At 40.4% G+C, this 23,597-nt stretch overlaps 1 protein-coding gene across 1 annotated transcript in view; it reads left to right on the forward strand.

Moving 5' to 3' along the window:
- Positions 1 to 6,496: 6,496 nt before the first annotated feature.
- The window catches only part of GALNTL6 (polypeptide N-acetylgalactosaminyltransferase like 6), a 464,021-nt gene continuing 446,920 nt past the window's right edge, over positions 6,497 to 23,597 (forward strand). Inside the window, exon 1 of the mRNA XM_057419062.1 lies at positions 6,497 to 6,940. Within this exon, the coding sequence (XP_057275045.1) occupies positions 6,803 to 6,940 (138 nt within the window). The 5' untranslated portion in view covers positions 6,497 to 6,802. The remainder of the gene's footprint in view (positions 6,941 to 23,597) is intronic.

A 23,597-nucleotide genomic window follows, 5' to 3' on the forward strand; every position in this document is an offset into this window, starting at 1 on the left:
ACCATTAGTGAGTTAGGGAAAGTTATTAGCACTGAATTGTTAGTAGTAAACCAACATTTTAGTTTGCTCAAGTTCCAAGCTGATACCTTGATCTAAGACAATGGGGAGAAGAAAAGGTGCAGGTCACTGCAGTGTTTTAGAAGACATGAGGTCTCTGTGCAAGTCACTAAAGTGACTTTCTTCAGACCTCAGGGACATGCAACATAGCCTAGCGAATGGCAAGAAGGCACGGCAAGGGTTTGGGGCATGTGGTGCTCAGCTGACTGGGAGTGAGTCAAGGATGACAGAGCTACAACCTGGTGCCATCTTATCCATTCACCCCCTTATATGATTAACTGAAATAAATGATTACCAGTGCTGAGCCTGGTCTTAGTCCTTGAAATAACTGTTTGGAGTAGACCAAAACAAAACTGAAGGCAAATGAGCAACTAAGCAGTGTGGAGCTCCATCTAGCTCATTCTCCTCTCTTATTTATCAGCGCAGACATCTTCAAAGTTTGTTGGCGATGCTCTGGTGAGAAATCAGAACTGAAGGTGACATCTGCTACCTTTTCATATATTCTTCACATTTTAGAAATGCGGTGAGATGAGAATTTCAATCTCGTTAAGGAAGCTTTGCAGACTGTACTGCTTTATTTCCAGTAATATAATGTTATTTTAGATCCAACCCATATAAAGTTGTGTGATAAGAGTTTGAAGGCCCTATGAATTTTCAATTCAAGTCAAATGAAACTCTTGGAAGTGAGAAGAGTACTGTCGATGTGAGGCCTTAGTAGATACTTGGAAAACGTATACTGAGCTTTCTGAAATGGACCAGAGAGAGAGCTGATATTCAAAGAAGCTGAATGTTTTTTTCTAGCTAACAGAGTTGAGTTTATTCTGTTCTTGTAAATCTAATACATTGCTTCTGTTTGTTGAAAAAGATGAACTAAAAGAAGCTAACTTTTCCTTCATCCAGCTTCCTGCAAATGCCATGTTCTTGCACCATATTTAGGCCCAAATTACTGTGGATTTTTGTGAAAGGAAGAATGAGCAACTATTTTTCCTGACATCAGTGTTTTATGATTACTGAGCTATTTAGAAATATTTGATATTGTACTGATCTTCTCTCTCAAAATAAACTTTTCTGATTACCCTTACATTTCAGTGATTTCTTTTGTGCAGTAGCGAATCTGCAGCTTGTGAGGTAACTGGCAAAAAGTCTGATCCATCAGCATTTTTGTTTGCTTTCTTGAGTTTGTAGTGGCACAGCAACAATGAAGAAGCAATCATTCATCAGCCAGCCAGTCAAACAGAATAATGATTTGAAAGTAAAAATAATTTATGGTGTTAGCATTACTCATTTAAGTTTTATGCGAACTTTCACTGAAGCAATGTTGTTGTTTTTCTGGAATTTAAACCAAACTTTATAATTCTGAAGTAGGAATGACATTATTTTCTAAATGCCGGAGATCCAAAGATGGACATACGTATACACACACATGACTTCTCCAATCATCTTTTCATATAATTTAGCTCGTTTCATTGCCATTAAACTTTTTATCTAAGGCAATTGACCTTAAAGTGTACTGTGACTAGAAAACCTCTACTGGCTAAAAAGAAGAGGTCTTCAGGTTTATAACTTCTATTTTAATAAATGCTTGTAGTATACTCATCAAGTCAATTTCCTGGTTCTCTGCAATATTGCCAAACTTAATAACTTAAAAAATACAAGGCAGGATCCAAAAGTCTTGATAAAATTAACTTCTCTTGAGTTTCTCTCTGGAGACTGAGTTTCTGTATTTCCTATATGAGTAGTGGGGTCCTAGGTTTCCCTTTCAGCTGAAATTCTCAGTCAAATTTGAGACCAAGAGTTTGATTCTATGAAAAACCCAATGAATGAAATTTACAAAAAATATTTCCACAGTTAGAAGTAATACAAATATGTGATGATGATTTTGAAACTTGATGTCAAAACTGGAGACAGAGGAGGCCAAGTGACTTAGAAACAGAAGGTCAATGAAAAACTGTTACATGTTATTTATAGCCAGAGTCTGTATATATGTATGAACCTTTCAGGTTTTGAGGTGAGTATCTTGAAACTTTTCTCTGCAGAATACATTGAAAATATATGTTCTTTGTGGGAGTTTGGACTTGGATTATGAACTTTTGTAAAAGAGTTGAATTCACATTGAATTTTCATTTCTATTTCTAGTATGCTATCTGCATTATACCTTTCACTTGAGGTTTTGGTTGAACCTAAGACAAAAGACACAGAAAGAGGGTGTGAAGAGCTTTGAGGGATGCTTGAAGGTCTGAGAATGAAACCCAGTGATGAGAAAAGCATGTCAGCCCCCTAAATACCAGAATCGCCAACTGTTTGCAGCTCTGTTTCAGATCTGGGTTTTGCTGGGAAAAGAAAAAATCCCTTTGCCCCTCTTCCTGCCTTTGAGAGTCATTTGCAACGCTGTGTGTTTTTTTTAGCTAAGCAGACTGAAACAACACATGAAACCAGACCTGGCCATTTTACATCCTGAGTTACCTGGAGGTAAATACTGTAATTAAAGGAAACTCCCATTCCATTTCCTTTATTCACTTCTTTATATGGCAATATTACAGATTATCATTTTACCAGATTCATTCTATGTTTAGAGCACATTCTCTGTTTAGAGCACATCAAGCTCTGCTGTTTATAACAGTGAACATAAAGTTGGGTACTCTATCTTTCATGTGAGAGCAGTTTGGCTCCTGCAATATATGAACTGAATAGTGGCTTTCCTGCATGAAGAGTATTGATTAGGCATGAGCTGGAGTCTCTTTTGAGTAAAGCTGTGATCTCAAAGCAATGCTCCTCACAGGCTGAGTTCAGCTTCCAGGTTTGAAATGTGTGGCTGAATAGCTTCTGTAGTCTTCCTACCTAGCAGCTCTCCTGCCTGCTAGGTTGTTTTGCACTCTGCTCTGATTTTCTGCCCTACAGTCATATCAGAAGTCTTGATAGAACTTTTGGCTTAGTATGACATGTAGAAGAGAAATGAAAGTATGTCCCAAATACACTAAATTGTGGTGTCAAGGTGTGCATTGTTTCAGAATACACCTCTTTCGTGCTTTCTCATATACGGCTTGAGATTGAGCAAATATTTATTTGAAGATTGGAATGTATTCCCACTGAAGAAACTGTATATTCTGCAGCTCCCCTACAAGTTCTTCTAGGGCAAGCATATGTTATTGCCACATGCCTTGATGTGTGCTTTCAGTTTTTAACTCACAGGACAGTGATGTACTTCTTTTTTATTTTTTCTTTCCTTTAAACTAGCTTAGCATCCTAAGAATTCAGCAATTCTTATTTGGGCTGGGTGGCTCATGACTGTGAGAAAAAATTATTTGCTGGAAAATGTGCCCTTATTCTTTACAAAGCAGACCTGAATTTGCCAGTTGTGGACAATGACCCTTACCACAAAATCATTCCCAGGATTCAGGAAATTAAACCGTATTTTATCTCCTGAGAGTGAATGTCTGCATTCACTTCAACCTCTGGAGAGGGACTTAACCAGCATGCTGTGGAGTTTCAGTATCAACATCTCCTAAATCTTTCCTGCCAGTAGTCCTACTTTTTTCTATAGAATTATTATATGATCTCATAGCAATCATTTCTATACTTAGCATGGTTCTAGCTATTATGCTTCTTGCACTGAGTGGAAGAACATCAGGGCTGAATCCCTTCAGACAAAAATGCAGCTGAATCAAAATCTTCTATATGCTGGGTAGGTTTCCTAACCCTGGATGCTGAGCTAAAAATGTAAGTAGAATTTCTGACAACATCAGTGCCCTTTGGTTTTGTCAATTCTAATATTTTGGTGGATTCAACTCTTAAATACAACCCAAATTTTAAAAATTTGGTTGAACTGCATATCCTCTTGGTTAGCTGCAATAATCAAAAAGTGTAACTACTTGCATAGCCTTTTTGGTGATGTTCCATGACACCCTTATAGCATGGCAGTGGTGAAAAGAAAACAATGATGTATACCCTTTGTCGCTAAGACAATCAAGCAAAGCATTGCACATGACACTTTTCTAAGCAAGGTTACTTTATGTAGGTCTTACAACCATCAGGGTAAGTGCAAAGCTGGAAACTACAGAGATAGTAAAGTATCAATGGCTTACTCTCAAGTGTGGGAGGATACATTTTGAAGAGCTCTGCAAGGATCTGTCCTGCATCTGAACATGCTAAAGCTCTTGCTAACAATCTGGACTACAGCATAGAAATCATTTATTAGATTTGTATATGACAGTGGAAGATAGCCTTAAATTCAAAGTGATTTTGAAAAACAATAAATATTATGGGGGACAAAAAAGATATTTAATAGAGACAGAGCCAAAGGGAGAAGTATTCAGCAGATAGAAATAGGAACAATGAACTACAAAGTAGTTAATTCGAGGGAAATGAAACCAACCAGAGCTTAAATTGTACCACAGAATGGTCATTAGTCAACAGCCTACTGCTTTTAAGACCAAAGCTAGCATTACACATGGAAGCATGGAAAAAGGATATGCACTGTCACACATGCACAGTTATACTTCTTTTCTTATAAACACTTATGAGGACTCAAGTAGCATATTACATCCAGCCTTAGCCATTGCACTTCGAGAAAGATACAAATCAGTTGAAGACAGTCCTGATGAAAGCAGTAAGAGACGTCAGCATTTCAGATGTCCCAGAGTACATATGGAACAGTATCTGGAAGCAGACTTCAACTGTGTAAAGACCGAGTGGAGTACTGTGCTTGCTGTCTGTAATACTAATGTAATACTCTGAAATCACAGCAAGGAAGTTTCAGGTTAAACATTAAGGAAAAGTTTGTAACTGCAAGTCAGAACAGATTGCCTGAGGAGGCTGTAGTGGTGCTATCTCTGGAGGACTTCAGAATGGGTTAGACAAACACATGTCAAGAATGACATAGATGTATCTGATTGTGCCTTGGGGCAGAGCCATGGAGGAGTTGGCCTTGCAAGGTCCCTTCAAGTCCTGTTTTTATGTGAAGAGCATTATGCTGTTTCCTCCCACCCCACCTTCAGCGTTCAGAGTTCTGTTCCTCCCACAAGCTTTCCTTTATCTCCAGCTACTCTCCTAAAAATAACCTTTAACTGCCTCTTTTACTGTTTTGTGCATGGGTAGGAAATGCTTTCTGCACAAGACAGTTCTGTGGATGGGCAAGATCTATCTCACCTATGAAAAAGGATAGGACTACTCACAATTTCTAGAGGTGCATGTTAGTTACAGAAAGAGGATTCTCACTGCAGGATTTAGACCTTGACATTTAGAAATATTTTAGCCACCAACAGAAACAAGGACTGTAGTTGAAGTTATAGCTTTTTATATGCAGGGCAGGAAAAAATGAAGTTAGACACACCTTTATTTTTCAATGTTGATTCTAGAAAGATTAATACTACATCTGGTACATATTTTCCTTCTGTTTGATGTGACAAAGCTGAAAGGGCACCAGGTCCCAATAAGCTTAACCTATGTATGTGTCCTGTTTTGCTGAGAAGATACAGTTTGAGACGAAAGGGTAATTGCACCACGCCGTCAACAAGCAGCTGAACTCGGACCAGGAGCCCAAACGGGTCTGATGCAACAGGGTAGAGCGGGGGTAGAACCGACAGCCGCAGCGACATGGCTTTGAACATCTCCTTCTCCCTGTGCTGCTCCCAAGGCGTGGGTGCCCTCAGCCCCGCGGTGCGGTGCGGGGAGGGCAGGGGCTACTCGGGCTGATAGCCTGGCGGGCTTGGCAGAAGCGGCACTGCGGGGGGAGCCCAGGGACCCCCGGCGGGTGAGCGCCCCGGCACTTCCTGGAGCAGCGGGCCGGGTCCCCGGGCCAGGAGCCGCTCGCGGGCTCTCAGCGCGGTTCCCCACGCGTTTCACGTAGCGCCGGGGAGGACGGACCGGAACGAGAATTGCAAGCCCCGTTCGCGGTGCGCGGCGGCCACGGCCGTGGCGCCGCCAGGCTCCGGCCCGCGGTCCCCACGCGCGCCGCATAGCCGGCCGGCGCGGAACGACGCGGAGCCGGCGGAGGGCACCCATGGGGCGGCAGGGATGAGGGGACGCGGCGGAGCGAGACAGGTGCTGTCCGCCCCTGGCCCGGCCAGGCGGCACTCGTGGTGGCGGGGATCGCGGGGCCGTCCCCCCTTGCCCGTCGCGGAGGGTCGCTCCGTACCGCGGCTCCGGCATCTGCGCTACGCGCTTTATTTCTTTATTTTTATTGTTAGTATGTATACTCCTGCTTAGCAAATTGCGCGTGATGAGCTCATGATGCCGCGCCCCCCCACCCCAGGCCCGGTCAGGCAGGGGGACGTGAGGCGAGCGGGCGCGGCGAGCCGTGGGGGTTCCGCGCAGCGCTACCGCTCCTGCGGAGCTGGGAGGAGGGGGCGCCCTCCCGAGCCAACGCAGTTCGCTGCACTCTGGTTGGGGGTTTTTGTTTTACATCCTTTGAAATATTTTGGGTTATTTTTTTTGCCTTCCTCCCCCTGTGCGCCGGGCTGTTTGCCGCTCCTTGCGCTGCTGGATCTCTGAGCTCCCCCGGGAGCGGCACTGCCTCCGCGCAGCGCCGCTCCGGGGCGGGGGGGAGCGGCCGCCAGCTTCGGCCCCGCTGCCGCCGCCGCGGGGGGCGGCCCCGCCCGGGCACGGGGCGGGCGGGAGTGAGGCGGGCGGGCGAAGTTTCTCCGCGGCGCCGGGCCTTTCCGAGGGACAGCCGGGAGGGAAGGACCTGGCCCCGTGGTGCTGGGGTAGTTGCTGCCGCCGCCGCCACCAGAGCAGCCCGGCTTTGGCCATGAAGAGGAAACAGAAGAGGTTTCTGCAAATGACGCTGCTCTTCACCGCGGCGCTGATTTTCTTGCCCGACATCGGCCTCTGGTCTCTCTACAAGGAGAAGCACCTGGTGAAGCCCGCGGATCCCGCCGAGCCGCAGGTAGGTGCGAAGCTCCCCAGGAGCGCTGCCCTGCGGAGCTCCGCTGCTCTGGGCGGCTGGCGGGCTGCCGCCTCCCGGGGCGCGGTCCCCGTTCCCCCTCTCCGGGGCTGAGCGGGGCCCGGCACCGGCAGGAGGGTTTGGGGCGCGGCGGCCGCCGGCGCGGAGCGGAGCAGAGCACAGCACAGCACATGTGCTCGCCCAGCCTCCGCGCTGAAGAGGGAAAGTTGCGAGCGAACAAATGAGTCTGGCGGGTTGGGTTTCCCCGGGCAGGGCAAGGGGTGAGGGTGAGCAGTCCGCGGAACCGCTGTGAAATTAGGAGGACGTGGGGTTTTGCATGCTTCTGTGGCTAGCCCAGGGTGACGCTGGGCTCTAATTATCGTTACGAGAAGTGGAGTTTCTGTCGGAACTTTTGTTTGTTTGCCTATCTGTAATCCTTCTTAAACTGATGTGTGGCTGAATGTCCGCTAAAACGGCTTGGGGTCCATCTAGGTAACGAACCGCCTAGATTTTTTGTTTCCTTCTCCTTTCTATTGAAAACTCGGCAGAAGTGACTGACAGTCGTTTTCTCTTCGAATGTTGCTAATGTGACCTGATCCAGCTGCGCTGTGTGTAACTCCTTGTCAGACTGATGTCACAATGAACTTTCAAATATTTCCAGTTTACACTCTCCTCAATCGCCATTATTAATAACAGCAGTTGACATAAGCTGTTTTTTTCTGAAGTTCTTCTTCAACTCGCTGGGTTTATGTATGGCTCATAAATCACAGTATGAACCGCATTAAGCGAAGTTTAGTTTAAGGGAGTTGTGATACAGTGCTTTGAAACCCTGTGTGTAATTTACCAAAGCTTGTATTTGTTCTGTCCAACAGAGCTGTGCTCCTGCACTGTAATTGTCAGTGTAATTTAAATATAATATTTCATAGATCATTAGTAAGAAATTATGGGATTGTTTGATCTTTTAGCTTGTTTACCACTTGTGTAGCCATCATGTTAGCATGTATTAGACAGCATCATGTATCATTTTAATGTATTAGTAGTCTTAATTTCAAGGGTCATCACCCATGTATATAGTGCACTTTCCCCATACTAAATGTATTTAAGTCAGTGGTTTCAACTGAACAATAATGTATTTGATTCTTTGTTAATATAGCTGTCCATTACAGAAGTTAGTCCTCCAAAGTACTGTAACTTTGTTTAATGAGATATGCTGAATGGAAGATACTTTATTACTACAGAAGGAAGTTAGGGATAGCTTCTTAACTTGGAGCTTACTCTGTCTTTCCAAGGGTTTTAAAATGCAGTAGGTGTCAGGTGCTAGATTTTAATTGAAAGTAATTTCTGCTGAAAGAAAATTATACACAATCATGTGTGTCTGTCATTAGTTTACAAGGTACATACTGTAGTCTTTGCAGGTTCTAATTTACTTCATGATTTAGAAAAGCTAAGGTATTCAATGCAAATAATGATTTCCATGTTTGTTGTATGGCTATTTAAAAGACACATGCCATGACATAAGATGAAATTTCTAATGTTTAAGGCTGCAGGTAGAGGATGACTGAATAACACTGAAAGGGAAATCACTTCTTTTAAGAAAAAGTTCTGGATAAAATGGTGGAAGCAAACCTTGGAGATCATCAGCTGAGCATACATGAAGGGCCAGTGAGACTTGCTAATGAGACCTCAGCAAATTTTAAATCCTGAGTTTTCCAAAGAGGGCTTTTCACTAGTTTCTCCCCCCCCCCCTTTTTTTTTTTTCCTCCCCACCTGAATATTGATTGAGGTATAATGGGACTCTAATGGGAATAAAACATTAAAAATGAGCAATGAAACTTTGAACCTTACAGCTGACTCTAATGTAATTCTGTTATCACTGTCAGAATTGAAGTCATGTTGGCAACGTCAGTACCCAGTGAGGTTAGCAGGTTGAAGTAATGCAATTACAGTACTTCTGTCTTTTGATGTGCATGTTATAACTCAAAATGCATACAGGGACCAAGGGTTGAAATGCAAATTTTGACTCCTTTAAATATAAAGGAAATTGTAAGAAGATGGCGAGTGCATTTTTTCAAGACTAGGCATGAGATCATACTAGAAAAGACTTCATTAGAAACAGTGTATCATAGTAGATGACGACTTTTCTCCCCCTTTTAAGTTAGTAGGAGATACAAGAAATCCAGCACAACAGAGTCATTCTTTACCCTTGAGGTCTTCAATTACTCGATATTTAGTGTAACTTAACACAAGTTTAAAGGTCAGTTCTGCTGAAACTGCAGAAGGCTTTTCTTGTGTTGGGTTATGTAGGTGTGTATGTAGTGTCAGCGCATGACAGTGTTGTCCAGTCAGACTGCTATGGTACATCCTGACCATGGAAGAAAGGAAGAGCTGTCAATGATTTTAGTAAGTTAGCCATAGGCTGAATTGGTTTTGCCCTCATTAGTAAAATGTGTATTTAGTGGTATTCTGACATTGGCAGTAATGTTTATAAATGTACCATCTTGTTTTAAGACCAGTTAAAGTTATTGATCATCAGGTGTTTTTTGAGGAGATGGCATGGTTATCCGGTCTAGTTATAAATTAAACTTTCCAATTAATTGCTAAAGCAAATATCCCCAAACTTCTCTGTGAATGAGGGTTCTGTCAGCCTCTCCCACCACCTCAGCTGCTTGCTATAGCACTGGAGCGAAGGAGGGGTAGTAGGCTGATGGAGGAGGCATTGATATCCTGACAGCAGTAAGCAAAGAAGCTGTTCAAAAGCAGTCCACAGAGCAAAAATAGACTGTTTCTATCGATGGTAGAACAGTGTCCCCTGGGGACCATGTCATTCCCGGTGCCTAGAGGTGGGCACTTCTTCTCTTTTGTGCTATCTAGAAAGTCTAATAAGACAAAGTAAGTTGACTTTTTTATTATTTAAAATAGTGCTGCAATAAGTTACATAAGAGTATTTTTTTGTCATTGTGCAAATTCTGTGTCTGAGCAGAGCAGCCCTGCTTTAGGAAAGATTAAAAGATGAGAACATGGTATTGACAACCCTGATTTCAGACGCATTAATGATTTTGATCACTATACATTAATTCTCTAAGCATTTGTCAGCCTCTGAGGGTTTCATACAAACTTACATTTTTTAACCTATCCTATTTTCCTAAGGTTTTCATTTGTGAGCTTGATAGTCCTGACCTTTATATTTTGATAGATGTTATTTACTTTAGGTTTATCACACTATTTAAGATGGAGCTTCAAGGGTACAGATACTAAGGTTCTGAGTTACATGAAGCAACAAGCTCTCCATAAAACACAGTTTGATAATAAAGCAAAACACATGAGGGGGAAAAATTACAATCAATTTCTGGTTTATTTCTTTGTAAGTCAGTCTTCCTTGCTGTGCTATGAGAATAAGGGGAATAGAATGGGGTATTTTTACTGCCTTTTTAACAAAGTCTTATAAATTTCTTAACACATTATGGTGTCCTTGAGTTTTGATTACAATTTTTAGAGTTAGTTTAACTTTGATTTTTTTTGTTTGTTTGTGGTTCTGTCACTGAAATGTTACATATGTGATACAAGTGTCCTGTTTGATCTTTTACTTTCATAAAATCCCAAGACCAGGGTGTTTGGATGCAAACTTATAAAACTTTTAATTTCAGAGTTTTTTTTCTGTGGAGAAAAAGCAACAATGTAGTACAACCAGCAGGATGTAATCGTAGTCCAAAGCTGGTTGTCTGATGCTGTCTAAAGTTAGTGCTACTTTATTTGGCTGCAGTAAGGCTTTTATCCCTGTCTGTTTATATACTTTAAATATATGAAAAATGGTGTTGTGTAAAAACCCAAATTTCTTGCAGCAGCTTTCCTATGTCTGTAATATAGGTATTTGGTAAAAAATGTTGTGAAGTGTCTTTCTTTCTAGTTGTATAGAATGCCTGTGTGGTTGGCTGAAAAGAGAGCAATCTAGTGAAGTAACCCTTAACTTATTTCAGCTCCATTTGGTACTTTTTTTATTCAGTTGACATCACCCTGCTACGCAGTGTCAAATCTCCTCAGTTTAAATTGGACTGAACAGCAGCATCTCTTAGTCACAAACACACTGTAATACTTATTCATAGATGTATTACTGAAATACTTTGTGATGTGTAAAGTAAGGAAAGAAGGTAGATTTCTGGCTTCATTTACCTTATGCTTTGGTGCAGTGGGGCATGCTGCTTTAACCTCCTGATTTAGGTACTTCTGCAAGAGGAGCAGAATGGTGTTGGCTCTCCTTATCTTGGTGCATGCATGGTGCTGAGAAAAAAGACCAAAATATAGCTGTGATGTGAGGAGAAAGCACTGTTCCATGGAATAGTGTCATGCTCTCTTTCCCTTGTCCTGTGCATTCTGTATTTCTGTCTGGTTAGCCCCACGATTAGGTCTTTCTCTTGTGATATGTGAGGTATGGATTTAAATGGACTCCTCTGTATAAGGAGAACTTAGTTCTTACAAATCTTGGGACTGTATTGTAGTTGACAAACAGGCACAAAATCCACCTTCCATGCCTGGTGGCTGTGAAAGTACTAACTTTGGCTCCTGAATCCAGAAACTGGTTTCAGCCTGGAATCTGTCTTGCAAGCAGTTGTTAGTTTCTGAAGTCTGTGAAAGCAGTGAAAATTTAAATTTACCTCAAAGTGCATTGTTTCGTACTGTTCATTACATGGATTCTCATAAGCATAATTGTTCCAGGACAGTTAACTGTGTTTACTCACTGTAGATGGCAGTGAAGGTTGGTGGACTCTGTTTCTGGAGCTGCATAAAAGCTGCATCTTGGAAAACAAAACTTGGTCAGAGACACCTGTTTCCTATGATCGCACTGTCAGTTACTTGTGGATTTATTTCCAGTGTCTTGGGTCCTTCCCTTTGCTTTCACCACAGCCTTGTGAGGTGGGAGAGTTTTGTTTAACAGAATTAAATAGAGTGACAAACAGGTCCAAGTCTACAAAAGCAGCTGCTTGACTAGTGCTGACATTAATTTGTACTATTTGGGGCAAGTGCATGGCCAACCATAAAAAATAGTGATAGAATGAAGCCTCAATTTCTGTGCTCAGTTTCTCAGTTTCTATGCATGTGCTATTCCAAGCAGGTCCTCATTTTTTTTTCTCCTCACAGCAGCAGCTGGGACCTGGTGTGTTCAATCCTCTTTTATTCTACAGCCCTGTTCATTGCTGTGCCAGTGTGTCAGCTTCAAAAGCCCCTATACATGAAATGGCAAAACAGCTTAGTGCCTTAAAATGCAGTGCATTAGCAATCTGCGTTTGCCATTTAACTGTCATACAGTTAACACTTCTGTAATTCACTTCTTTATCTGAATTGTTCATGTATAATTTTATTCTCCTGTATATATTGGAGCCTACTGAGGAAAATATTGTTTGAGGTCTGAAACCTTTGTTACTTTTAAGATACAATATTATTTTTGGCAATTAACAGTATGTTTCTGTTGTGTTGAGTATACCAGAGGGAGCCCTCCTGTGGTTAATTTAATACCTATCAATTTTCAGGAATGCTACTGAAGAGTATATCTTAGAGGATAAAATTGACTGGTTTCTATATTTAGTTTTCTTTCAATTTTACTTGGTGTTTGTAATGCATTTAGGCTAATATTATTGTGTGTAGTTACTTTTTTCTTTTTTTTCTTTTTTTTCTTTTTTTTCTTTTTTTTTTTTGAGCACAGTCATTTCAGATTCATCCAGATCAAAACACAAGGTCAAGAAACCTTTGTGCATGCGGAGACTTGTAGAAAGGCCACTGCAATGAAAGGGACTCCGTGGTTTTACAGAAGCAGTGGGATGCAAGATTGCTCATTGACTTGGGGGGGACATACCTGAGCTTTGTTTTGTCTCACTGGGACATGATGCTCACTTCTTTCCTAAATTTCGCCATCTCCCTGCGCAGGAAATTTAGCTCTTGGATTTGGCTGAGAGGAACTTCCACAGTAGGTGCATCACAGCTGGGAGCTAGACTGCATTGTATGTGCCATTCATTGGAGGTGTAACTGTGTGTGTAGGCAGGTGTCTGTTCACATATAGAAGAAAGAACAATTAATCTTTTCTTTTATTTTTTTTCTAATGTTCAAATAAGTAATTTAGGGTCTTTGTCTAGCAATATGCTGATAACACAATTATAGCAACTGACTTCGTCAAAGCTGAGTGTATGCTGACTATTTTGATGGATCGTGGCTGGGAGCAGACATGTTTGGTTATTTTAAATAAGGCTGAAAAAAAATAACTTGGAGGTTGACAAGTTAAATGAAATGCAGCTCAGGAATCCCAAGCTAAAAACCCTACATCTATCGTAAATGGCCCTCACTGTCAAGAGACCAAATTGCACTGATTGAAAGAAATAGTAGTTCAAGATTTTTAGCATTTCTTTAAAATGTGAAAAGGATTTATTATGAGTTGTCAACCTGCTGAACCAGCTCCTTTCTGAGAATTCCAGGTCAGGCTCTATTGTTTCAAACCAGTTTTGACAATAGTTGTATTTTGGAGGAGTTTCACTGTGTGATGGCCTTGGCTGGTAGTCTTTCTCAAATATGTCTTCAACAGAACAATCTTTTCTTTTTTCTTTATGAAAACCCCCACAAACCAAAAAACAAACCCACTATAGGAGAGACTTAGCTCAGGAGGCTTACTCAAGTGGTAAAGGAGAGGAAGAAAATCTGTTGCAGAAATTTAACAGGATTGCATGCTTCTCTTTCAAATTCTTCACCTTTATTTCCAGAATTTGCACAAATCTTTCTTCACAGCAATGATGCAAACACCTGGAGATTCAAGTCAGCTATTTAGTTAGCAAACTAATAGCAGTATATGAAGAGAATTGTAGGAATAAAAATGATGAGGTGTATGCGCAGCTGACATAGAAATATGTAGGCTGCTTTTTGGGATGTTTGTACTCTGCAGGGTCAGAGCTGCCATGTATTTGTTCAATGTGGTGTTTCACAGGCACGTTGTTATCTTACGCTGCCATTCTAAGATCTCGTGGCAGATCTTGTTCAGAGGAGTTTCCTATCACCTCTTTTTCCTGGTCAGACCCTTTTTAGTGAAGACCTCTGTCCCTTAGTTTAGGAAGCAGCCACTAGCTGAATTACAAGGCTTTCATCTAGCCACATGTGGATTTAACAGGCAGCTACAGCATCCCTTTACTCCTGTCACCTCCAGCTGTTGGTTACCATCCAATGCCTGAATTTTTCAGCCAAATTTCTGGTGACAGAACATAACAGCATTTGCCAGATGCTTCACTGGATCATCTGAAAACACCTCCACAACAGTTTAAGCCTATCTGCCAGACTTTTCCCTGAAGTAGTTGAAGAGTATTTGCATATCTTCTTCAGAGCCATGTGAACAGTAACTCCCGTGAGAGCTGCAGCAACAAGGATTTTGGGAATTGGTGCTTTCTAGCAGCGCAATGAGCATGCAGTGCTCTGAAACATCTGTTAGGTTTGTGCAAGCTAAAAGTTACCATGTCCGGTGCAGTTTCTTCACGTTGTTTGGGTTTTTATTTGTGTTGGACATAGTAGGCTAGAAAATCTGGCCCATACAATTTTAATATTTTATTAATCAGCAACAAACCATTGATTCTGTGCTTAAGGTGCAGCGGTGGTGTACCAGTTTAATTCTGTGCTATACAGCAGTTTATGACAGGATGGGGTACTGCTAAGGCATTTAGCTAGACAGAGTAATTATCTGAACTAGAATTTGGTTAGGACACCAGTGTTGATACAGGGTGTTTTAGAAATTGGATTGCTCACTGAACTGTGTAAGTGTAGATTTATCAGACTAACTTAAGGTGCTCATTTGCTTCAAGAAGCATTATTTTTCATACTTGTACTTAAAGTAGAATAATATATGAGTTTATTCAGAAAATTTTAGCCTGTTTACTTACTGTTGCTCTCTGAAAATAGGTTTCCATAGATTAAGTACTAGGAGAGTGCAAACAAATGTTTAGAACAAGGAAGAACATTTTATAGCCAGCTGGTGACAAGTTCTGTTTATAGATGAGGATGGGGAAGAATAAGGGCTCTCTGTCTCTGTGTTCAGAGCCAATGTCTGGGAAATACAGGCCCTGCACATGTATTTCTGCAATGTTAACAACTTTTGTAGCATGAGATAAGTATTTTATCCATAATGTTTTTTTTTCTCATTGTGATTAAAATCTTCTAATTTTGCTTTAGATAACATAATTGTCTGTCACAGGCAGTTTGCTTTCTGTTTTGTCATCCAATCCCTGGACTACAAATTGTGCTTGTAATGTAACATTGAGGTAATGCTCTTGAAGCTTTACATGGTTGCCTCAAGGAAGGCAAAGTCAAACAAGTGCATGTGGTCTTCTGAGGTTTGAGATATTCCCACCCACAAGTTTATCTCCTCCAACAGATACCTGCAACTGAAATCTCTCTTCTGCACAGATTAAATACACCCTTGGCAAATTTTGCCAGTCCCTGCCAAAGCCTGCACAGATGTAGCAGTTGTTAGCTAGAGACAGATAACTCCAGAAGAGACTGTAAATTGTATCAAATCTTGTGCTGAAGCAGTATCCTTCAGTGGTTTGTCAGCTCTAAATAATCTGTCTTGCACAGAATGTAATACATGGCTTAATGCAATTGTTGACTTTTTTTGTATCTATTTTTTGTCTGAGAGGCAAAACACCTACTATGGCGCTTCAATGGGGAAAGCTGCCTTATTTTCAACATAGCAGCACACCTCAGTGTCTTGCCTCTTTCTCTCCTTTTTATTTGCCTTTTTTTTTTTTTTATAGAAAAAACACAGTTTCTTTAATGTTTTTGATATCTCACTTGATTGCTGGGTAGATTATTATATTGGGATGAATCTTGGAAATTTTTAGATTGCTTTTTTTACAGAGTGGTAGTTTCACATTAGCATGGGGAATGCATGAAAAGACATATCAGTGCCATCCTACAAGAAATATATTGCTATATTTCAGGCTCTGATAAATGACTACATTTTAAGTGGCATTTGATATGGATACAAAACAAATGACAGGCTTGAACGGATGTTGTTTTTCCAGAATTGCTCAACATAAACTAAAGTGACAGTCAAATTGCTGATCAAATTTTGCAATTATAACACCAGTATAAAAATGTAAATCCAGAACTTTTATGACATTAAGTAACAAATTCTCCACTAAAGTTACAAAATTGTTAGAAATGCAGCATACCATGAACATAAAAAGTACTTGGGATGGCTGTAAAAATTAGCAGAAAACTGAAAAATGACATGCAAAAGCCTCACAGCAAAATATTCATGCAGTATATTTAACCTGGGTTTCACATCAGATAAAATCTTTTAAATCATAAGGGCATCCTTGACATAATTCCCAGTGATGGTGAAGCAGTGGGAATTTCTCCAAGTATATGGAGACACTCCTTCTAATGATGGTCAGATTTTATTTTGATCTATATTACTTCTTGATCCGTATAGTGGTCTGAGGGAAGAGTAGTTTTATCTCTCCATTTTTCCTTAAGTAATCCATTTAGGAAATACAAGCCCAACGGAGGCACAGCCAGAACATACATATTAGCCTATGCTTTGCTAACATGAAAGTGAAATTGCCTTCACCTCCACCAGCTGCCTCTACTTATGCAATTTAAAACAAAATTGAAAGATGCCACCTTAAGCGCTGCAGACAAACATGCAATGTGTGCAGTAGGGGCTGCAGAGGAGGGCAGGGAATCTCTGGAGCTCCATCAGGGAAAGCAGCAAAGCTGCAGCAGGGTGGGAAATAAATCTGACTGGAAACACAGTCTGCTATCTTATCTTTCCCCATCTTCTCTGTCTTCTCATTTTGTGAGGAAAAGATGCAGCAAGAGCAGTAGAGATGCAGAGGCATCGTTTAAACCGTCCATACACGAAGCATAGAGAAACTGCTTGACAAAGAGTTGTTATTAACATGAGGTGTTTTATAAATCTGAGTGGTATCTCAGCAAATTACTATTCAGAATTTCCAAGGGCTGCAGTTCATGTGCTGACCCCACACAGAGTTATAGTGCAGTTGGTGAAGATAAAGGTGTTTTCATTGAAGCAACTTCAGTGCAAGCAAGAGAGAAATTTGTCTTGAAATGCTCAAGACGCACAACAGATGTCTGCTTCAGAAGCAATGAAGAAAAATTGTATCTTATATTGAGAGAAGGGAAATGGGGATGGCATCATGCTAAGCAGCAGCCTGCTTCTGCATCTGGAATGAATGTGCATGACAAATGAACACAGGATATCAAGCCCAAGACAAGTGTATTTACTGCCTGTACACATTGTAACCTCTTCAGATGGATGTCTTGGAAAAACTTGCTTTTTCTTGTGTTGTAGTAAACTTTGTTCTGTGACTTATGATGGTAAAATCTCACTGAATTAAGTCTAAAGGTAAAATTCAGTTAATTGAGACTCAATGCATATTAAAGAAATGGTTAGTAGAATAAATTCGTCAGAAATGGTTATTAGTGTGGGCTTTGAGCTTTTCCCTGTATTTTTATATATATGTGCACACATATGTACACACATGCATATGTATGTTTATGGGCAGGAGGAGGTGAGGAGACCATCTGCTTCCTATAGGGAAACAGTTAATTTTTTGTAATGTAACATGTCCTAACAATCTTACCAGGAATGGAACAGTTTTGTGAGAGACAGTGTGCAAAAGCGTATGCTTATGGGTATAAATTCAGTACATTTGCTTATGGGTATAAATATGCAGTACATATGCTTATGGGTATAAATTCATTTAATTGCATTTTCCAGTTGTTTTTCCTTTGTTGTCGTTTAGTTGGTTTTTATTTGTTTTTGTTTGGGTTTTTTTAATAAATGTGGATTTATGTATTTTTTCCCCCTCTCCTCCCTCCTTAGGCACAGATTGTATGTGGGCTGGCTTTATGATTGGATTTTGAACAGTGATAACTTTAGATGATCTACTGAACTTTTTTTCACTCCCTGCTTCTAAGTCTTCCAAATATGTTTTCCTGTTAGTCGTTTCTACAATTTAGACAATGGACTCCCATATAGATTTCTTTAGGAAGCCATACACAGGTTTGTTCCAAAAATACTTGCCTAAGGCTGCAGTCTTTACAATATACTTTGTAACCTGCTTTTCTTCTGGCATAAAATAATCAACCAACTGACCTTCTCTTCCATTTAGCAGCCCTCTTCGTGTTGCAGAGTAACCTGCAATTTACTGATCTGGTTATTAGAGATACCAGCTACGCTCTTTTAGTGACAATGGAGAGTGAGAAGGAGCTTCAGAGCGTTAGGATGGAAGTGACAGGAAGGAAACATAAACGTAAAAAGAACATGGAACTGTTGGAACAAGTCCAGAGGTGGGCCATGAAGATGATCAGGGGACTGGAGCACCTCCCGTGTGAAGACAGGCTGAGAAAGCTGAACAGGCCGTTCAGCCTGGAGAAGAGAAGGCTGCGTGGAGAGCTCATAGCAGCCTTCCAGTGTCTGAAGGGGGCCTGTAGGGATGCTGGGGAGGGACTCTTCATTAGGGACTGTAGTGATAGGACAAGGGGTAATGGGCTCAAACTTAAACAGGGGAAGTTTAGGTTGGATATAAGGAGGAAATTCTTTGCTGTGAGGGTGGTGAGGCACTGGAATGGGTTGCCCAGGGAGGTTGTGAATGCTCCATCTGGCAGTGTTCAAGGCCAGGTTAGATGAAGCCTTGGGTGATATGGTTTAATGTGAGGTGTCCCTGCCCATGGCAGGGGGGTTGGGATTTGATGATCTTAAGGTCCTTTGCAACCCTAACTATTCTATGATTCTATGAAAAAAAACAAAAACGTATGGCCCCAAGAAAATTAAGGAAATACATCCCATTGAATGTATCTCTGGAACTTTGAAGTCATGTTGTTATCATGTTTCCTATGTTTTCTCTTTCATGTTGCTCTAATCTGCATCTCTGGCATATCTTGTTATCATATTATTATTTTTTTTTTAATGCATGCTAACTACAACTTTGCTTCTCTATTCTAATTTATTACAGCATATTAGTAAAGCTGCTTTGGAATATTCTGGATTAATGATGCATTTAAACTGTTTTAAAATGACCCTGGGCTAGGTCAATTATTGAAGTAGTGCCAGCGAGGAATTTTTTATTTTGGTTGCAGTAAGCTCTTAGTTTTATGTTAAGCACATTGTACAAACATGACCTGTGGGCTTTTAATGTTGTAGTGAATTGAAAATGTGTGAATAAAGCATACTTTATATTTTTATGTAGCAAACTGAGGCTCCTTCTTGAGAGGAGACTCTATAATCTTTTCTTCTGTTTTACGTATGGTCATCTTTTTGCACTAGTGCTCTGAAAAACCAAGCTTGCTTTTTTGATATAAAGGGAAAACTTAATGAGGTGTGGGTGCTGCTTATGGTGTCAGTGCACTCTCCCCTTCTGTATCCCTCCAGTTTTAACAGATCCATGCTGCTACACCTGTACTTGGGCAAAAGTCTGTCTTCCTTTGCAGCCTGAAGTTTGAAAGGACTGAGCACTTCGGGATGTTTTGGTGTGGGAACTGTAGCTTGGTGATGCTCTTTGAGCTCCTACCAAAACCAAGGGAAGATTCTTAGTGGGGCTACCTTGCTTCACTTCCCAATGCTTTGCTTTGCTTTTGATGTCTGTAGCTGGAGGCAGGCTTTGCAGAGAATGTCAGAGGAACAGTAGTGCATGTGGAGAGGAGGGCCTTGGTTTTGCCATGGTACCCCATGTCCACGTGGACACAAACAGCATCGATGCCTGGTAATCACATTTGCAGGGCAGAGTGTGGTATAAAGCACTATTTTAATGTGAAGCGATGTAGCTGTTAAGGTGGTCTGTGAGGTATGCCAGACTGAAAATCATGAGCAGGAGGTGTGTTTTATTCACAGCTTTAGTACACAAGTGGGAAATTACTCTTATTTATGGTGCAGGGTGGAAAAATTCTTTAATGCAGATTATTTCCCAAACTTAATTTGTAAAACCAGTGCATTTCATTTTTTTCTTGTAAAATTCACGTCCTAAATTATTGCACAGATAACTTCCTATATATTTTCCTTCTAGAAGTGGAAAGTGTTACTTGCTGTGTCCTGCTTTAGAATTGAACTGGAATGAGGGCTTAATTCATATTTTTCAAAATTCAGGGATGTGTTTTTTTCACATCCCAAATACGTCTACATTTTAATGTAGTCTGCCTTTCTGTGCAAAGCTGTCCTGATTCTAACATTATGGGCAGCTAACACTGCAAACCTAAAACACAAACAAGCAGAAGTCAGCTCAGTAACGAAATTTGTTGCAGTCTCATCTCAATAAAACTAGCATTGCCCACCCTTGAACAACATTGGACTTGAAATGTTTGGCAGTGCCGTGGAAGCTTTAGTAACTTATTGTTACCAGTAACTTTAGGCTGCAGTTGTAGTTTTTTGTTAAATTTGTCTTCTGGAAGAGGATCTGAAAACTGACTCCAGTCACAGCCGAAAAGTGCACCTGCATAGAACTTTGCTTAAAATAAACAGAATATACACCTCCCCAGAAAAATGATTTCATCTAGTTCAGAGGTTGATTAATCATCTAAGAGGAATAAACCCAGTTTTATGTGTAGAATAGTGATTTGGGAGTGACTGAGATGCTCAAAAGATCAACAGATCTTGAACATTAAGCCCCTTAAGAGGAAGAAAAAAAAGTGAAGCAAGACCAGAAAGATTCATTCCAATTGCTTCAGAATAATTATAGAAGGAAAATAAAAATGCTTTTGTGGTTTGGGATAGTTATTAGTCTGAGGCAGTTACAGGGTGCTTGAAAACTAAGATGATCTATGCCTAAGAAACAGGCATAACCAGATGATCTGTGGATTCAATAGCCAGTGGTTACAAGATTCATTATAGTGGACAGAATTCATATAATGGAAGAGGTGAAAAAAAAAAAAAAGGAAATTTGGGATAGGATATAGGCAGAATTCTACTGCTGTAGCTAAAGATCTCTCTACATAAACATCTGTCTTTGTCTAGCCCTCTGAAGTAGAATGTGGATAAATATAAGATAATGTATATGGGGAAATAAATAATCCTAGTTTTAGATGTACAGCAATAACTTTTGATGTAGTAATTGCTACTCTGGAAGGAGCTCCTGATGCTTATATTAGTTTTATGAAAGTGTTAACTTTCATTTCAAAGAGGATAACATTATTATGGCTACTGTGTAAATTCATTGTGTACTCTCAAATACTATATGCAATTCTTGTGCAATTCTGATCATCACAGATAGGGTGGAAGAGTACCTATCAAGGGTGACCAAATTAAGTAAAGGCTTCATTGCTGAGTGACTGATGGAAGGACTGATAATATGTTAGAGGCATCTGAGAAGAGAGTAACGTGGAAAAGATATGCAGGGATCACTTCATTCACTCTCTCAGTAGAAATAATAGCGTCAAATTAGGTACTGTACCAGCTTCAAAACAAATGGCAGGGGTTCGTACAATACTTTATTGAGCAGTTGAGATTTCTGAACCAGGGATTGTGAATATTAAAAGCTTATATAGCTACAGAAACGTTTGAATACATTCATGGAGGAAAAATCTATTAGGGCTAAAGACAGCACCTCTGCCTTGCAATGTCCAATTTGCAGTTGCTGAAGGCTGGAAAGATGTAGGGAAATGAAGTTGTTTTGCCATGTATTTGTATCTTTCTTTTGGATTTGATGTTGATCAGTGTCAGAAACAGTTGCCTAGATAACAACTTTTTGTATGACTTTTATAAAAGTCATTCTAAGTAAAAGTCATTCAAACTAAAAATGTGCAAGTTAAAGTCTGCTGATAGGAAATCAAGCTGTGGGATAAGAGACTTTGAACGAGTTACTTGATGCCGGAGGGTGTTCTGGTGAGCCAGAAAGAATGATAAATACCAGACAGGTTCAGTGTTGCAGCTCAACAATGAATTTGAGGTGTGGCACTCTGGGAAGGCAAGCACCATAGACTAAGTGTAGCTGTAACAATATTCATTTTACTATTATAAATATATGTCTTGGTGTATGAGGGAGGCTAAAGACACATTCTAAACTTTAATTGGTACCTATAGGGGTGCTGATCCTCATAATTTCTGTGCTCTGTTGTGTGCTAGCAATAGGATCCCAGAGTCTTTTGCATACTTAGTTTACTTTTAATTTTTATGCAACATTTTCTCTTTTCTCTCACCTCAATAATGTTAAATTCTTCCTCTTCAGGGTAAAACAGGGATGTGTTGAGTATGGTAAAGTGTCATAAGTAGCATCTTAAGTCTGAGATTGTGGTATTGTGCCAGTATATGTGGAACAGCTTGGAGGAATTGTGTCTTTCATTTAAGTTTGGTTTGTTTGTTGGTTTTTTTTTTTATCTTAATACTGAAGGGAAATATTTGCTTACATTGATACATTGCATATAAAGAGGAGATTATGGCCTTAAAATATTTAAATTACTCCATGGAATATTTGCAGAGCTGTACATTCATTCCCCTGTAATCTGAACTCTTGAGTACATATAGATATGAAAGTGATGTTTTGCTATTCGAAATGGTTCCCATTTTCCTGGTATTGCACTTTGTTTAATGTCAGGGCTGTACTTTGGGTTTCAATATGAATAGAATCTACTGCAGGAATATATATCTTAACTATCTAGGAGTAAAGAAAATATCTTTTTTCTGCCCCCTGCCTCAGTAGAGGTTACTTACAGGAAGCATTATCATTATGATTCTATAGGCTGTGCTGATCAGAGATTTGGCAGATTTTGTTCTGCTTACCAGAACACCACTTTAGAGTTTGCTGACAATAACTGGTGGAGATAAAAGCTAATCTCTCCTCCCAGCCATCCCTACCACCCCTCTTTTTTTTTTTTTTTTTTTTTTTTTACATGAATAGCAAAATGTGAAGTTGCTAATGCAAAACACTACATCTCAGATGGAAAAGATGTTTTTAAAGAATCATAGAATCATTTAGGTTGGAAAAGACCTTTCAGATCAAGTCCAGCTGTTAACCTAGCACTGTCAAGTCCACCACATGGAATAAAATAGAATCATAGAATAGTTAGGGTCATAAAGGACCTTAAGATCATCAAGTTCCAATCCCTCCAGGGATGGTGACTCTGCCACTTTCCTGCGCAGCTTGTTTCATTGCTTGGCACCCCTTTTGGTGAAGACATTTCTCCTAATATCCGAGATAAGCCTTCCCTGGCACAACTTCAGGACGATTCCTGTCATCCTGTCACTTGTTACTTGGGAGAAGAGATCAGCATCCACTATGCTACCACCTTCTTCCTCCTCTTCCCTATGTTTTAGAAATGTGTTTTATTTCTCTTTTTCCTAAGTACACTCCTGCTCTGTAGTTCTAGCTTTTATGTAAAAGTCTATGTGTGGTAATGTCAACTATACTGTTGACCAGCTGTTGGGGCTTGAATTTTAGAATTACACAAGTTTATATTTCACTGCCATCATCCTCATTACTGGAGTAAAGCTCCCATTGCCTTCAATGGGAACTGAGTTTTGTAATCAGCGCTGTCAGTCACCATCTGGACTGACTTTCTCTTTCATATCTGAATCTTACCATAGAGCCCTTCCTTTCTGGGATGCCATCTGTCAGGCAGTTTCTTTTGACTTATTTCCAGCATCAACCTTTGTGCCTTCTTTCATGTCCTCTTTTGTGCTCC

The sequence above is a fragment of the Pezoporus wallicus genome, unplaced genomic scaffold, assembly GCF_028554395.1.
Source record: "Pezoporus wallicus isolate ANWC-B61680 ecotype Strahan unplaced genomic scaffold, APGP_CSIRO_Pwel_v1 contig_2384, whole genome shotgun sequence".
Taxonomy (NCBI): Eukaryota; Metazoa; Chordata; class Aves; order Psittaciformes; family Psittacidae; genus Pezoporus; species Pezoporus wallicus.